Here is an 18,504-nt window from a genome sequence, read left to right on the forward strand (position 1 = left end):
GAAGATCTGTTAGTAGACCTGAAGAAGGCGCTACACACAGGATACCCTCGCAATCTGACAGATTTGGAGCGCTTTTGCAAGGAAGAGTGGGCAAAGGTTGCCAAGTCAAGATATGCCATGCTGATAGACACCTATCCCAAATGACTAGATGCTGTTCTAAAGTCAAAGGCTACATTAACAAATTATTAGCTTTAGGGTGTGCATATTTATTCACCCAAATTATTTTAGTTTTGTTATTTTTATTTTTCCACCCTAAAAGATTTCAGTTTGTTGGCAATGGAATTGTACAGGTCATGGGTCACATTACAGGGGAAATACAGCGGAATGATTAATCATTGTTGGATTTTTAACATGAATAAAACATGGCATTTTAACATGGATGTGAAGACTTTTTATATCCACTGTATACTATATACCATTTCTTAAGCTTTATGGAATGTTCTTGTACCAGTATGGCCACATTATCCCTTTCATGACCCAGGTGGTTTTGGATCTAGATGACCAGAACAAAGTTTTACATAACTGGAATATGGAATTTGAAAGTGAATCATTGTTACTTGGTGTAACCAAATAGTTTTTTGGTTTTTTTTGTGAGACGCGTAGAGCTTTCTACCTCTTACAAATTAATGTGATTATTCTCAGAAAGAGTAACAAAGTAATCTTGTAAATATGATAACATTTAATGGCTAACAAAATGAAATAACTTAACAGCAAACTTTTGAAACCACTTATACTAATAGGATGAATAGTGACTATACTACTCAAGCAGAAACCCTGTTTCTTGTTGAACTTTGCCAAAAGTTCAGTTCGGCCCAAAACTTGGCAGTTTGGCTCAGACAAACTCGCTAAAATTCTTCTTTTTCTTTTCCCTTCTCCTTTTCCTTCTTTTAAAAAGAAGGAAAGAGGAGGGTAAAGAATCTTCTTTTCCTTCTTCTACTTCTTCTTTTTTCCATCTTTTTCCTTCTACTACTATTTGTTCTTCCTTCTTTTTCCTTCTGTCTATTTTTTTTCCTTTTTCTTCATTTTTCTTTTTCTTTATTAACGTTGCCTTAAAAACTGCTCAAAAGTACTTAGATACAGTCATAGATGACCTAAGAGTGCTATATAGGTCTTTCATGGCTCTTAGACAAAGTTATGCACAATTATTAAGGGTATTAGTGAAGTTCCAGTGTGGTTCAAACTAATTTGGACTGAACCGAACTTTCTGCCAAAATTCTGCAAACCCAGCTGAGCCGAAGTTTTCGAATGTTCACTCATCATTATTAAAAGGATTGTATCTAGAGATGAGCGAGCATACTTGATAAGGCAAACTACTCGAGCGAGTAGTGCCTTATTCGAGTACCTGCCCGCTCGTCTCTAAAGATTGCCGGCAGGGGGCGGGGAGCGGCGGGGGAGAGCGGGGAGGAACGGAGGGGAGATCTCTCTCTCCCCCCCGCTCCCCCCCTACTCACCGCTACAACTTACCTGTCACCCGCGCCGGCAGCCGAATCTTTAGAGACGAGCGGGCAGATACTCGAATAAGGCACTACTCGCTCGAGTAGTTTGCCTTATCAAGTATGCTCGCTCATCTGTAATTGTATCAAAACACACTTTTATCACCTATCCACAGGATACACTAAAAGTCTTATTGGAAGGGGACTCATAGCTGAGTCCCCCACATTCCCAAGAACGGGTGTCCCATGTCCCCCTTTTATCACTGCAGAGATGCTTCTCCCACCCGCAGTGATGTCAGAATTCATTTAGCTGTGACAGGTGATGCGCTGCCGCTGCCCTATTCATTTCATTGAGCTTGGGGGGAAATAGCTGAGCATTTGTACTTGGCTATCTCTGGCCATTCCATTGAAAATAAATGTATTGGCACTGCACATGCGCGACCCTCGCTCATTCAGTCTGCCTGCAGTGAGGAGGACAAGGGAAAACTGAACCCCCATTCTCAGGATTGGTGGGGATCTTAGCAGTGAGAACCCCACCAATTAGACTTATATTACACTTTTATCACCTATTTATAGGATAGGTATCTTGGTACAACCGCTTTAATGTAAGAACGTGTTCATGCATGTCTGTGGCACGATGAAATGTCTTGATATTTTCATGAAGCATCCAAATAACATTAGTGAATGCTATTTTAAGGGAATGGGTTATATAACCTTTCTTACTACAGGCACTGTTTTTGCACCAATGAGCCCCTTTATGTTTCCAGGTTAGTAGAAGTTAAATGTTCTTCTATTTAATGTTAACTATAAGAAAAGATTCTGCTCCTTGTACAATTCATGGAAAGTTCCAATCCCTCATCACTAAGATGTTAAAACTTTAGTAAAGCAGAAGTATTGCCCCTCAGATTAGCAGCACATATTGGATACATTGACTTAAGCAAGACTTGCTACCAAGCAGGGACTTTTCTCATAACCTTTGATACCACCTACGCAAGCAGAGCAACTGCAAGACATTCTGCTGCTTGAAATAACCACAGCACAGGCAGGCAGCCAGCTTTGTTTTAGGGGAAAACTACATTAAAATAAATAAGATTTTCAGTCTCGGGACGTTCAACCTTTAACCCTTTATAGCCTTGTGTGCAAAATCATGAGCACATTTATTTCTGACAAAGCCTGAGACTTGTTGCAGCCAGGGGTAAATTGATGCTTATTATAGTCCTACAACTCAAGATGTGTGTAAAACTTTATTTTTATAGAAAGTGCATTTTTGGCTGGGACCCTTTAGAAGGTGCCTCGCTCTACTTGGTTTGTTTTGTATGCAGGGAATTGTGTCTTTTTATACAAAGCAAAGACAAGCCTGGTCCTGTGGGACGCATTTTCCTGGAAATAAGCAATACGTGTAGAGTATTTATTTTTTCAGGCAGACCCTTTCAATCTGGCTCATGTGGAATAATTAATAAACTTGCTGCAGTAAATGGGAACATCAGGCTTAGTATATAATGTATTAAAGGGGTGTTCCAGGACTTAAAGAAAAAGGCTTAGAATTGTGTAAAAGAAAGAACAATTACCTACTCACCTACTCCAGCAGCACCCTATCCAGTGCTGAAGCCCCAGCGCCCACCACTTGGAACCCGGGAGAAGCACGCAGTCATGTGCCATTTATTGTGCACATGACTGCTCAGCCAGTCCCAGGCTTCATCGGCCATGGAAGAATCACCAAAATTATGTTTTGTGCTGAAAAATCCCTCTAAAGTGCTGGCTACTAGGGTCTCCCCTCCTTCTAATTTGTTTTCCACTGCCTTCTTACAAGTGATACCAATCTAGTAACCCAAACAACAAGAAGGAGTACAGGAAGAAGTGAAGGAGGCAGATAGCTGATGCTGCTCATTGAAATCTATAGATATGAGAGGGAGGGGGGGGGAGAGAAGAGGGGAGAAGCAAGAGGAGAGAAGCAAAGACTCACACAGACATGCTGCTAGTGATGAGTTTTTTTTACTGTTATTTATTCACATTTCCACTGCTCAGTACTTCTTTAATAACCTCAATGATGCGGTTATGTATTTGTGTGTGCTACAGGTAGGTAGCAAAATCTGCAGTTGTTTCCATGTGCAGTATATGTAAGATAGCATTACAGCAGGGTCCTCCCACCAGTTCAGAGAGAACTTCACAGATACATCCTGCAGAAGGCAAAACTAGTAACAAATACAGGATATAATATATGCTATATCATGACCAGAAATTGTGTTCAGCTTATTCTAAAAAGTCATCTGAAAAGTAAGTTGCACTTTAAAGGTGTATCTGGTAGGATGTAGTTATTCTCTATCCATGGGATAGGGAATAATAAGTTGATCAATAGGGGTTCAAACGCTAGATTCAAAGAACAGAGGTTTGGTCGGTCTCCAAATGAATGGAGCAGAGGTTGTGCAGGCATGCCACTGCTCCATTTATTTCATTGAGAGAGCTTGATCTTGACAATCTCCAGTGCGCTTATTGAAATGAATGGAGCAGTGTTGCACCTGTGTGACTTCCGCTCTATTCATTTGGGGACTAACTAGACCTCTGTTCTCCACCGATCTCCCATCCTGTGGATAGAGGATAACGTGTTATAACCGGAATACCGCTTTAAAGGGGTATTTCGATTTCTAGAATCCTTTTTCAATGGGTTTGAAATTGCAAAACAATGCACTCACCCATAATATGTTTGTTTCCAAAATGCTCCATGCTCCCGATATTGTAGATGTTGATTCCTCTGTACTCTGGTTCTTTACTACTTGTCACCAGGGAAACCACCTTTTCTATGAAATAGCAGAGGAGGTTGGCAGTTGCACACTTTTCATCTAAATCTGGTGGCCAGGGTCTTAGGAGCGCATGCACACTAGCTTTCGGCCGGCCACCAGCTACCATTTTGCTACCATTTAATTATAAATTTTACTAATTAGAATTAATGCATATTAAATTAAATTAAATTAAATAAGCAATAGTAGTAACATGGGAGATATGCTTAAGGTAGTAACATAGTAAAGCCGAAAATATGTCCATCTAGTTCAGCCTATTAACCCCCAATGTTGATCCAAAGGAAGGCAAAAAAAAACACTGAGGAAGAAGCCAATTTTCTCAATTTAAGGGAAAAAATTCCTTCCAGACCCCAATCTGGCAATCAGAATAATCCCCGGATCAACAACCCGTCTGAAGTTATTAAAGATTATAACATATAATATTGTATCGCCAAGAAAGATATCCAGGTCCTTCTTAAACTCTTTTATCAAATTTTTCATCACCACGTCCTCAGGCAGAGAGTTCCACTGTCTCACTGCTCTAGTATTACGCTACAGTATTTAGATTGACATGTACCACTCTCTAAAACAATCTGGAACTGTATCTGAAAAGAAAATCTTACAGATGCATTTATTTTAGAACATTTTGTGTTTAAGGAAAGCTGTTTAGGTCTTTAACAGCCCATCAACTTTACTTAATAACCAAAAATCTATAGACTTTGCTAAGAACATAATCCCTGCCCTTACAGTCTGGCATTGTATATAGCGGTTGGGCCATAGGAAAGCATGTAACTATTTATACATCCTTGCAACCACTAAAAACAGTCTGTGGTCCCAGCGCCTACTTCACTGAATGAGGTGTTATTCTCATCTTTATGAAACGCAGCCTACTAGAACGAATAACAAAGAGAAGCGACGTGTTATAAAATAATGATCTTAAGTTATTTTTGTATTGCATATTATTTCCTCTACATGTGTTTTAGCTATCCTTTTGCTAAGATTTAATATTTGAAATGAATAAGTGTAAATTCACAAATGAAATTCATCATATGAAATCTGCCCTTAAAAACCACGTCCAAATCCGTTGCTTTCTGTTAAACCTGTCAATGAACAAAATCTGCGTGCAGAATTCCCACCTGGAAAATTGCATTTCTGCGAATTTCCACGTCAAGAAGTGACGTGTCACTTCTTGATGCACAAATTCTAATTTGCACATTGGAATTCTGCACGTGGGTTTTGCCCATTAACAAGGCAAGATCCGTGTGTGGATTGAAACCAAAATTCTTTGTGAAAAATACTGCCATGTGAATATTCCCTAAAACTTTCTTTCTTAATGGAATCACGCCAAATCTATGATTGAAAAGTGAAGTTGTCCACATGTAAAATTTGGGCTTAAAATGTACCTATGGCTTCTGCTGCAGCTGGAACAGGAAATCCCAGGTTTCATCTTCCAACAGAATGGGGCACCTCCACCCACCTCACCCCCCACCCCCCCATTATCACAATGAAGTCAGAAGTGAGCTCAATTGGCGACTACCAAACAGATGGATTGGGCATGCAGATCATGACGACAGTGAACGTCTTCCTTGGCCTCCACGTTCCCCAGACTTTATGCCTTCTGATTTTTTTTCTCTGAGGGAGTGTTAGAGTCTACATGCCCCCCTTACCACCCACCATGTATGTTCTGCAGCATCCTGGGAGCCATTGCATCAGTCAGCCGTGATACTCAACAATGTGTATAACAGGAACGTCACTACAGGCTCGGCGTGTGTTGAGTGACAAAAGGGGTTTGCATTGAACAGCTCTGATGTGGATAACGTTTTTGATGTTCTATAACGAACTTTTTGAGTTTCTATTTTCATTAATATCAAATTTATGTATCTGAGAGTTAGAGATGAGCGAACACCAAAATGTTCGGGTGTTCGTTATTCGAAACGAACTTCCCGCGATGTTCGAGGGTTCGTTTCGAATAACGAACCCCATTGAAGTCAATGGGCGACCAGAACATTTTTGTATTTCGCGGATGCTCGCTAAGGTTTTCATGTGTGAAAATCTGGGCAATTCAAGAAAGTGATGGGAACGACACAGCAACGGATAGGGCAGGCGAGGGGCTACATGTTGGGCTGCATCTGAAGTTCCCAGGTCCCACTATTAAGCCAGAATACCGGCAAGAGTGGGGCCCCCCCCCCTCCCAACAACTTTTACTTCTGAAAAGCCATCATTAGCATGGCATACCTTTGCTAAGCACCACACTACCTCCAACAAAGCACAATCACCGCCTGCATGACACTCCACTGCGACTTCTACTGGGTTACATGCTGCCCAACCGCCCCCCCTCCCCCCCACAGCGCACACCAAAGTGTCCCTGCGCAGCCTTCAGCTGCCCTCATGCCACACCACCCTCATGTCTATTTAGAAGTGCGTCTGCCATGATGAGGAACCGCAGGCACACACTGCACAGGGTTGGCACGGCTAGGCAGCGACCCTCTTTAAATAACTGTGCTGTGGCCCTGCTAATGTGGCACAGAACTTGAGGGTAGCAGAGTTATTATAACTCTGGCAGAGCAGGTATTTTTTTCCAAATTAAGGAAAGCAAATGGCGAAGCCAGCAGTAAAACGTAGCTGGGTGCGTCTGATTTTTAAACGTTGCACACGCAGCCGACACGTGTCCACAGCCCTTAGGACGGACAGAGGCAGGTCAAATAGAATTTTTTTCACTTGTTTTACAAGCAAAAGGCAGCACTGCGTATATTCTATGAATAATAACTGTGTTGTGGCCCTGCCTACACAATTCTTTCCCTGCAGTATCAATGGAGGGTGCAATGCTCTGCAGAGGCGATTTTGAGAAGAAAAAAAATATGCAGCACAGCTACCAGCAGCCAGCACAGTACTGCACACGGTTAAATATGGCCCTAGAAAGGACCGTTGAGGTTCTTGAAGGCTACACTCACTCCTAACACTCTCCCTGCCTATGCAACACTTCTGTCCCTAATGCCGGGTGCAACGCTCTGCAGAGGCGATTTTGAGGGAAAAAAAAAATTGCCACTGCTAACAGCAGCCAACACACAGCTATCAGTGGCCCTAATAAGGACCTTTGGGGGTCTTGAAGCCTACACTAACTACCAATTCTTTCCCTACAGCAGCTCCGGTACAAACAGCACTGTCCCTCATCTAACTCACAAGGCATCTGAGGCGAGCCGCGGGAGGGGCCAACTTTTATATTAGGCGAACACCTGATCTCGCCAGCCACTCACAGCAGGGGGGTGGTATAGGGCTTAAACGTTGCAGGGGGAAGTTGTAATGCCTTCCCTGTCTTTCAATTGGCCAGAAAAGCGCGCTAACGTCTCAGGGAAGGAAGTGAAAGTAACCCGAACACCGCATGGTGTTCGTTACGAATAACGAACATCCCGAACACCCTAATATCCGCATGGATATCAAGTTCGGACGAACACGTTCGCTCATCTCTACTGAGAGTCATTAAACGTGAATTATGAGGGTTTCATATTGGGAAGATCATTTGTAATAACCCTGTATAATAAGCTTCAGCTATAGTTCTTGTACATTATTAGTTACTGTATTTATATCATGATGACAGCAGTTGTTCTCCTATGCTTCCAGTTTTGGTGCCTTTTTAATAGCCATAATAGCCATGGAAGGCCAGTCATAGTCCCTATATATTAGGGGCTGGCATTACAGCCACATGATCAGTTGCACAGGGTGCATTTCTTGGCATTATTGGCCCTTATGAACTTACACCCTGATCCTACACAGGGTGATTGAACCTGTAGGAAGGTACTTGTATGGGACACAACTTTGTTCCAATTTTTTAAAAATACATTTTTATTAACATTTTGAAACAATATAAAGTACATATTTTACAAAACGTTCTGTAATCGTACCTTTACATTAGCGTATCACATAACTAAAGAGAATACCAGTAAGGAAAATATAAAGAGCCATAGTTTGGCTTGGTTATACAGCAACACATTAAAAGTAAATGATATTAACAGAGGCATGACACTTATTGTAACATTGAAACATGAAATCATGTAAATGTATTTTCATAACTAAGTATACCATTTCAGAGAGGAATATCTTCTCATCTAAATATTTAAAGGAGATGTCCCGAGGCAGCAAGTGGGTCTATACACTTCTGTATGGCCATAATAATGCACTTTGTAATATACATTGTGCATTAATTATGAGCCATACAGAAGTTATAAAAAGTTTTATACTTACCTGCTCCGTTGCTGGCGTCCTCGTCTCCATGGTGCCGACTAATTTTCGCCCTCCGATGGCCAAATTAGCCGCGCTTGCGCAGTCCGGGTCTTCTCCTCTTCTCTATGGGGCTCCGTGTAGCTCCGTGTAGCTCCGCCCCGTCACGTGCCGATTCCAGCCAATCAGGAGGCTGGAATCGGCAATGGACCGCACAGAAGCCCTGCGGTCCATGAAGACAGAGGATCCCGGCGGCCATCTTCAGCAGGTGAGTATGAAGACGCCGGACCGCCGGGATTCAGGTAAGCGCTGTGCGGGTGGGTTTTTTAACCCCTGCATCGGGGTTGTCTCGCGCCGAACGGGGGGGGGGGTTTAAAAAAAAAAAAAACCCGTTTCGGCGCGGGACATCTCCTTTAAGGAATATCTATGAAACCAAGCACCCCATTTACAGAAAAATTTCTTCACCCCTCCTGTTGAGTCGCCATTTTCACATATAAACAGTTTGAAGAGACTGTATGGATAATTTTATCCATTGATGGGACACAGCTAGATTTCCAATTGCATGTGATTGTGGAACGGATAGCATTTAAAATGTAGCATGCACTAATTCTATAATTACTTGGTATTGAGTCAGTTCCTACCAACAGAAGGGTCAAACTCCAAATTTTGGCTGAGATGGAAGAGAGTTGGTTAAGAAAAGTGGAAACGGAAGACCATAAGGATCTAATCAATGGACACCTCCAGGAGATATAGACCAGGGAACCTGGGTGGCCACAGTCCATCCAACAACTAGGGGAGCTATTGGGGAAATTTCATGAAATTCTCACTGGGGTATAATACCATCTTAATAATAATTTTGGTGGTGTTCCCAATGAGATGCATATGATGTCGATGTATGTGCCCAGTTAAGGACAACCTGCCACTTCTGAGCAGAGATTTGGCTGGATAAATCTTTTTCCCCAATTCGGAAATATAGCTGTCTATTCAAGTTGGAGGTCCCTTACTAGCATAGTATATAACAATATCATTGTCTTTGTAATAATATTAACTGATGGTGATAACAGGTCACCTAAAAGGGATGGAAGGGTAACAGTAGCTTGTGGGTAGGAAAGGAGAAAGTTCCTAATTTGCAGGAAAGTGAAAGATTTTGACTCTCTAGGATTTCATTTGTCTGTTGAATCATAAAAAAAGACATGAGAACCGTATCCTAAAAAAGGTCAGATTTCCAATTCACTTTCTAGCCCAACAGTCTGAAGAAAGATTTTATATATGTTGTGTTATGGTATTAAAGGAAGTGGGACACTATAGTAGGGATTAGAGATGAGCAAACGTGCTCGTTTAGGGCATTTACTTTTTTCGAGTAACTGCCTACTCGGGCGAAAAGATTCGGGGGAGGCGGGGTGGAGCGGGGGTTAGCAGGGAGGGACAGGGGGGAGCTCTCTCTCCCCCCGGCTTACCCCCACAACCCCACGCTCATCCCCGGCGCCCCCCGAATCATTTCCTCCAATTAGGCAGTTACTCGAAAAAAGCGGTACTTGCTCGAGTAATTGCCCTAAATGAGCATGTTCGCTCATCTGTAGTAGCAATTATAACAATTTAGCGCTACTAAGTTAGCATAACTGTGTTCCAAGTAGGAACTGAGGCCAGAACTACTGGTAGCCCTGGGTGGGGATGGTTGAACATTAAAAGATACAATAATCCCCCCATTTAGTTCCATATTTTATTGATTGTGGAGTATTGGTTAGACAAATACTGGCAGTGTTATCTTTATACCATATAATTAATAGTTATTTGAGTACTGTAGGGTAAACTATAAGGGGGCTTCAATGAAAGGTAATAGCCGCATGCCATGCATAGTGCACATCTAACAGCGCTAGTTAGAGTGGCCATACAAGGCATATTGCTCATAGCTTCTGCACATATAAAACATACTTTCATGCCAGTCTCATCTGCTGACAATAGTAAGCCCCATGTCAGTGGCCTATAAAAGGCCAAAAAGAAAAATCTGATTGGTACAAATCATCACTGACTGACTGCTCCTGCAGACAGTTGTTTGGGGGCACAGGACAACAGGACAGTGCTGATTCAACCGTTGAACCTATAGTATATATGCAGGCTTCATGAACCTATGAGAAAAAGGCCCTGGTGAACATTATTGTCACATCTGACTAGGATAACACGGTAACCACAAGGACTAGGTTGAACAGGGAGATGGGATACACACGAGAGCAAAGAAGAGGAAGGGTCGGGGCCTATTCCTGATCTTAAAGTGGCCAAACTTGCCTGAGTGGAGCACCAGCCCTGAAAAAGGCAACACCATGATAGGAACCTAGGACTTTCCTGAAATTATCCTAGATGGAGTAAGAGAGAGAGAGAGAGACAAGCACCAGGGATAAACCAAACATGATAAATCCAGGGAACACCTGACAAAAGATACAAGATGCAAACAGCACAAAGCGATAAGGGTACAAACTGATGCTAAACAAGGGACCACACAATACCCTGGCAAAAAGTAACCACTCCACACCATTGCTCAACAAGACCAGGAAACTGGATTATATAGTTGGTGTCTTTTGCATAGAGGAGCCTGTATAAATATCCAAAGTCACTAGTTGTCTGGTTGTTATGCCTGCCTATCAATAAGTCAATAGACAGAAGGGAGATGTTCATTACTTGGCGCCCAGCACCAAATGACACTGAGTATGCACCTGCACATGCATTACATGGTTTGGTGCCGACACTATATTAGCCCACACCTGCACCTGTGCCCTGGAACCGGCTGTGCCGTGACAAATATATTTCCCAACTGACTCATTCTGATTGATCTTGTTAGCTAGAACTTGCAACTACAGCCTAAAACATCTTCCATCGGGTTTTCTGCTGGTGGAATGGAAATTGTACAAGAAAGCAGTATCAAATGTAAAACTCATTGAAACCGACCATTGTATCTCTGCTGTGAGTTTAAGGACATTTATTGCAAAGTTTTCCCAGACATGTATTTTCCCAGAGAAAACATATGGAATTTTAGAGTATGTTTTGTATAAGGTTGTATAAGGTTAAGGATAGGAATAAATCTCAAAGGTCTCCAGGTTAGACAAAGTTCCAAGCAAAGAGATACTGCACGTATAGCTAACACAATGGAGGTAAGCATCGTGACTCCTGAATCAATAAAAAGGTTCATTCTGTTCTTAATAAACTGATTAATTTTGGTGAAACTCACAAAATCTCTAAAAATGACAAGTGTACTTTAAACCGCAGTGCCTGTGAAGCCTGCTTTATTCTAGAAGCTTTTCTGGACGCCGACCAAATAAACTCTTGATTCACAACAACAACCAATCCAAAAACCCTACTGAGGGTGAACGACTGCTTTCGTTAGCCAGAAAGTGTTGGCTCCATTATAATATTTTTCTTTTCTTCTCTTGCACATGTTTTTCATAACGCTACCGAATGATTGATTGCACTTTGTGTGTGGGAAAGGAGAGACAAATCCACTGCTAATGGGGTATAAAGAATAACACCCACCACAAAACTCTCCCTTCCGTAGTATTTTCTAGATCATTTGAATATATTTTCTACTTCTAAGTATCAGTTCCCAGTCATTGCTTCCAGACATATTCTAATCCCATAGCACAGAGATTTAATTTATTATAACCTTGCCGCCATAACACTATAGGTTCCTGGTCAATAGGACATCCGAAATTTCATACCCAACCACAGAACTTGTGTTGGAGCCTACGGATGTAGGCTGTGGTGATTGCAAAGTCGCCCATTAAATTTCTCTGTGCAGAATAGAGATTGGGAGGGATTGTAGGTCTACAGCTGATTAATAAGGTGGGGAATATTGTGTTGCTTTCCATACTGTACATTCTTTAGTTGGAATAGGTGAACTGTGATAAAGACGGTTTTGAAGATTAGGCTACTTTGGCTCGAAATATTGCTATTCTTTGCAGTTGGCAGTTTTTAAGGTGTCCTCGAATTAAAGTAACTTTTTGTTTTCATTCCTCATCTGCTGTTTGTTTGCATGTTCTCTGTTTGGATGAGGGCAAGGGCAGGACAACCCGGAATCCATCATGTTATGGGAATGTTGACAACAGCACACCATGTATCAACGAGTGTACTGATGTTGTGGGAGGCAATGACGTGTCCGCTGGCGTGAGGACAGTATGTAACATGGCAGAGTCCTAATGTCAGGCTGAGAATGAAAGCAAGAAATGAACAACAGTATTGTATAGCGCTAGTATAGAGTCAAAATGTGGAGTTCCTTTTTAAAATTATGCATTCTTACTAGAGATGAGTGAGCGTACTCGCTAAGGCAAACTACTCGAGCGAGTAGTGCCTTATGCGAGTACCTGCCCGTCGTCTCAAAAGATTCGGGTGCGGGCGGGGAGCGGCAGGGGAGAGCGGGGAGGAACGGAGGGGAGATGTCTCTCTCTCTCCCCCCCTCCCCGCTCCCCACTGCTCACTCCCGCAACTCACTGCTCTCCCCCACCGGCATCCGAATCTTTTGAGACGAGCGGGCAGGTATTCGCATAAGGCACTACTCGCTCGAGTAGTTTGCCTTAGTGAGTACACTCGCTCATCTCTAATTCTTACCTAAATAGTGGTTTATTGTCCATGTTAGTACACATAAAGAAAACATTAGCTTGACGTTTAATGCATTATAACTTAACTACAATGTACCACAGTGCTATCAATCGAGTTATCATCGTGCACCAGTCTTGTTAACAATTGCTTCTTCTGTACCTTATAGTATTGTAGGTTTTATTGCTTTATGTAATATAATGTATTGGCTGGGGAAAACTATAACGTAATTCAAAAGTCAGGGCCATCCAGAATATCTTCTGATTGAAAAGAGATACAGGTAGGAAATTTTGTAGATGGCCAACAGGCACTATGGTGGTGCCCGTTGGCTATCTTGGATTTAGTCCAAGAAACTTCAATGGAAAGGGAGTCATGGGATATATGATTCAAAGGTAGACCAGTTCTCAGTTTTCACTGGACAATACCAATTTCCCTGAACTTCTGAATCAGTTTCCTGACAGTTTGTGCACTTAGTGGCGGTTTTTCTGGGGGTTCTTGATTGAAAGCCCCGACCACCACACGTGAACTTCTGTTACCAATCATCAGAATGATCTCAGTTCGGTCCTGGATTGTTAACTGCATCTCCTGGTACCTAAAAAAAAAACACACATTTTTTTTTCCATGCCACATAATTTAACATAACAACTTTATTAATACTCAACATGACATCATCTATAACTCAAAAATGGTTGTAGATATTGAAAAAAGGACTGCACCTGTCAATGGCTGATGGAATTCTTCCCCTAAATCATTTATCCATTACCTCTTTGCATTGATGTTTCTTGGACTGAATCCAAGATTGCTGCCACCAAGATAGCAAACATCTACCACCATAGTGCCAAAAGTTTTCCCCCCACCCATCTAAGTATTCTACAAAGTGTCCTAATTTGCAGTTTAAGGCTCCCCATGAAGGGGCTGTGGTTGTCCCCCTTCTAACACCGATGACCTATCCTCAGAATTGGTCATCGATAATTGAGCGGCAGGTGATCGCTGTCTGGGATCCATGCCGACCAACTGTTCTCGGCGTGGGATTCTAATGTATATAGCTACTTTGTTGCTGGAAGCCGACAGCTCTGTACATTCTGCATTGGTCTCTAATCCCAGCTGCTGCAGGTGGGTGTCAGAAGTGCAACATAGCTGGCACCGACCACATATGGCGCAGGCTTGACTCTGAAGACCACTCCATGCTCCCCTTCCAACACTGTGACGTACTTGTGCGTCAAATGTTGGGAAGGGATTAATTAGATTGTATTAAGGGCAACTTAAAGGGGTTGTCCCGCGCCGAAACGTTTTTTTTTTTTTTTTCAATAGTCCCCCCGTTTGGCGCGAGACAAACCCGATGCAGGGGTTTTAAAAAAAAAACCGGATAGTACTTACCCGAATCCCCGCGCTCCGGTGACTTCTTACTTACCTTGCGAAGATGGCCGCCGGGATCTTCACCCACGGTGGACCGCAGGTCTTCTCCCATGGTGCACCGTGGGCTCTGTGCGTTCCATTGCCGATTCCAGCCTCCTGATTGTCTGGAATCGGCACACGTGACGTGGCGGTGCTACGAGGACCAGCTCTCCGGCACGAGCGGCCCCATTCAGAAGGGAGAAGACCGGACTGCGCAAGCGCGTCTAATCGGGAGATTAGACGCTGAAATTAGACGGCACCATGGAGACGGGGACGCCAGCAACGGAGCAGGTAAGTGAATAACTTCTGTTTGGCTCATAATTAATGCACAATGTACATTACAAAGTGCATTAATATGGCCATACAGAAGTGTATAACCCCACTTGCTTTCGCGGGACAACCCCTTTAAGGAAATAACATACAGTGTCGTATTTTCAGTGTTATTGCAGTCTTTATCTTCCCTTGAACAGCAACAGAATGACTTATATGATTCAGCGGTGATAGAATCTGCTCTAAAATCTGCTGGAGATTTGGAATTTCCCCTTGGACTTCCAGGTTATCAGATCTCTCCTGTGACCGAAGGGAACATAATGCTAATAATCATGGTAACGACAACCTTTATATAGTGCCAAACAAACAAGACGACAAATAACGTAACAAATAAATAAAAAGTAAAACAAAAGAGGATAAGATTCTGCCCGTAAGAGCATATAATTTAGAGAACATAATTAGAGAATTGCTATGTAAGCGTTTCTTAATTACACTCTTTGTAAAAAAAAATCAAGCACCTAGAAAGAATTTTTTTTTTTTTGCTGCAAAACGCGGCATGCGGTTACATCTCACGCAGATATGCAAATGATGAGAGTTGTGGTGTGATTAGATGAACGGTCTTGTCATCGGAGGCCCTAAAAGTGGTTCCACCCTTGGCCTATAAGGGATCTTTCACACAGAATGGAATATTCCACAGCGGCGATGCGGAATTTGCTCCCCTGTGGAATATTCACTCACAAAATTAGCACTGCTTATGTGTGGATTTTGGTCGAGAATTGAAAATAGCACAATTTTGCCAACAATTCTGCATCAAAATCTAGAGTTAGCAGTATGGATTTTGCTACAGAATTCAGGGACGGCATATTCTGCAACGCTGTTGCGGAATATTCCGTTCTGTGTAAAAGGTACCTCAAAAAGCTCCCACATGCTAATTGGACCTCTTTTTCCGCCTGTGTAGAGCTTGTTGACCACTAGACACCTCTACGACGCAATCCAAGGGATTTCACCCAGTTAACAGAGTTTGAGACGAGGCACATTATTGGAATATGAGACTGTGGATTGCCTGCCATCTGGCCGTTCTGACCAGGCTGTTAGGACCAGTGGATATGTGAGGGCACACTAGGCGACCGGGCTCAGGACATCTTCGATCAACCACCAGTAGAGAGTATCGTCTGATTGTCCGACAAGCACGAGCAGCTCCAACTGTTTTGTTGTCCACCATCCAGAGACAGGTGGCACCATCATTACCTCTGTGTCGGTTGGAATCATTTTCCGGCACTTGGCTGTAGGACATTTGGTCTCACAGCATCCATTATGTGTACTTCCTTTGACACCCACCAACCGTCGCTTCCTTTTCAAGTGGTGCTGTGAATGACAAAACTGGTCTGCTATGGAGCAGAACCAAGTTGTCTTTTGTAATGAATCCAGTTTAGCTTGGGCACAAACGATAGCAAGTGAAGCATTGGCAAACTTTGATTACTGAGCTGTGGACAAACTTAACAATAGTAATCAGAGACCGGTCTCTAAGACAGGAGTACAGTGCGTATACTCAAGAGCAGCTAGGACTGAACTTTAACCTTGGGGTTGTCAAACACCAATATTTTGAGCTCAGGACTTTTGCTGCCAGCATCCATCCCAGAGGCGTACTATAGAGGGTGCAGGGGATGCGGTTGCACCCGGGCCCAGAAGCCTTGGGGAGCCCATAAGGCCTTTATTCTCCATATAGGTAGCCCAGTACTATGAATAAAGCATTATAGTTGGGGGCCCTGTTACAGGTTTTGCATTGGGGCCCAGACGCTTCAAGTTATGTCTCTGTGCAGCATGGTTTAGGTATGGGTACGGGTACAGATACAGATAGAGGGGAGGCCCCAGCTCACGTTTTGTATCAGGGCCCCAGAGCCTTTAGTTACGCCCCTGATCCATCCTGTTGTGTTATGGAGAGTACTCACCAAGAAGCACAGGGTACCAAATAACAGAGGCCATATTACTAGATTGAGAGGTCCGATTTATTTACCTTTTGAATAACAAATTCGAAGGAATATTCAAAGATAACCTATGTTGTTTTGGTTCTATAGGGCAATGTTAAATTGTTATAGCTTATAGAGTGTAGCAATTGCTTTCTCCTAGGGTGGATCTTACTTGTGATAAAACTTCCAGATCTATAACACCTGTTATGTAACTTTGTTAAAGGGGTTGTCCCGCGCCGAAACGTTTTTTTTTTTTTTTCAATAGCCCCCCCGTTCGGCGCGAGACAAACCCGATGCAGGGGTTTAAAAAAAAAAACTGGATAGTACTTACCCAAATCCCCGCGCTCCGGTGACTTCTTACTTACCTTGCGAAGATGGCCGCCGGGATCTTCACCCACGGTGGACCGCAGGTCTTCTCCCATGGTGCACCGTGGGCTCTGTGTGTTCCATTGCCGATTCCAGCCTCCTGATTGGCTGGAATCGGCACACGTGACGGGGCGGAGCTACGAGGAGCAGCTCTCCGGCACGAGCGGCCCCATTCAGAAGGGAGAAGACCGGACTGCGCAAGCGCGTCTAATCAGGCAATTAGACGCTGAAATTAGACGGCTCCATGGAGACGAGGACGCTAGCAACGGAACAGGTAAGTGAATAACTTCTGTATGGCTCATAATTAATGCATGATGTACATTACAAAGTGCATTAATATGGCCATACAGAAGTGCTGAACCCCACTTGCTTTCGCGGGACAACCCCTTTAATTGTTTCACTGTTAAATACTACAAAGGGTGTACCCGTGGCCAATGCGCAATGTAAATTGCATATGGGCTGCGGGTTGGACGCCCTCCAATGGAGGCTGTCCACTTGGAGTCCGCAGCAAAATAGAGCATGCTGCGATCTTTCCTCTGCTCGCAGAATACACAATTCGTATCCACAAGTGTGAGAGATTTTACATGCCTTTCAATGCATGCCGGATCCTTCTTCTGAATTCCGCAATTGGAATCTGCCCGTGTGAAGGCGGCCTTAGGCACCCTATTCTACAATGCAATAACTTATCTAGTTTTGTTCAAACATCGATCAAATAATTCTGATACCTTTTTCTTTTATTACTTTTCAGCCATTTTTGCTATTTTTCATGTTGTACTCCCCTCCTAAATTCTGATGGTGGTAAACCAAATAAGGGACTGTTCTATTGAATTCTGTGCGTGTGTCTATAGAGCGTAAGATGCGTTACTAATTGTTTCTGATTTCTGCTACCAAAGATTAATGGCTACAGATGATGAGAAATATAGTCTGCAAGCCAGAAAAGTGTTGAATATTGCAGATTCTCATTTATTTCATTTTTTTTTTGTCTTGCAGTAATTAAGGAAAGCCAAAGGCGGCAACTGGAAACTGTGAGCTACTCCTCCCGCTATGCTTTGGGACTCTTTTATGAAACTGGCACACGGATTGATGTCCCCTGGGCAGCAAAGTACATCAATGATAATCCTTGCATACGCTTCATCTCCATTGATAATAAGAAACGCAATGTAGGTCAGTGGTTCCATTATTCCTCTTAAACACATGGACAATAGAGGGTGGGGATCATCTGATATGTTGTTTAAATGAGTACTGCTGCTGTGAAGAGAACATATGGTGAATGTAGCTATAAACCTCTGCTGACATATGTACATTGTCACCATCTTTATTCTGGATACTATTTCTACTCCCTTTCATTTCAAGGGAACTATCCATACATCTGATAGAGGGATTCGTTTTGGAATCTAATAGCTTGTCGATGCATTGGTGGGGTGGGAGGAATATACTGCTCATACAGAGTGGGGATATAGCTAAGCAGATACTGCTTTATTATGGAAGTATTGCTGCTATGGT

At 42.9% G+C, this 18,504-nt stretch overlaps 1 protein-coding gene across 1 annotated transcript in view; it reads left to right on the top strand.

Moving 5' to 3' along the window:
• RNLS (renalase, FAD dependent amine oxidase) overlaps positions 1-18,504 on the top strand; it is a 162,718-nt gene that overhangs the window by 88,375 nt on the left and 55,839 nt on the right. The window contains exon 5 of the mRNA XM_066600764.1: positions 17,992-18,165. Within this exon, the coding sequence (XP_066456861.1) occupies positions 17,992-18,165 (174 nt within the window). The remainder of the gene's footprint in view (positions 1-17,991; positions 18,166-18,504) is intronic.

This window comes from Eleutherodactylus coqui, chromosome 4, assembly GCF_035609145.1.
Source record: "Eleutherodactylus coqui strain aEleCoq1 chromosome 4, aEleCoq1.hap1, whole genome shotgun sequence".
Lineage (NCBI taxonomy): Eukaryota > Metazoa > Chordata > Amphibia > Anura > Eleutherodactylidae > Eleutherodactylus > Eleutherodactylus coqui.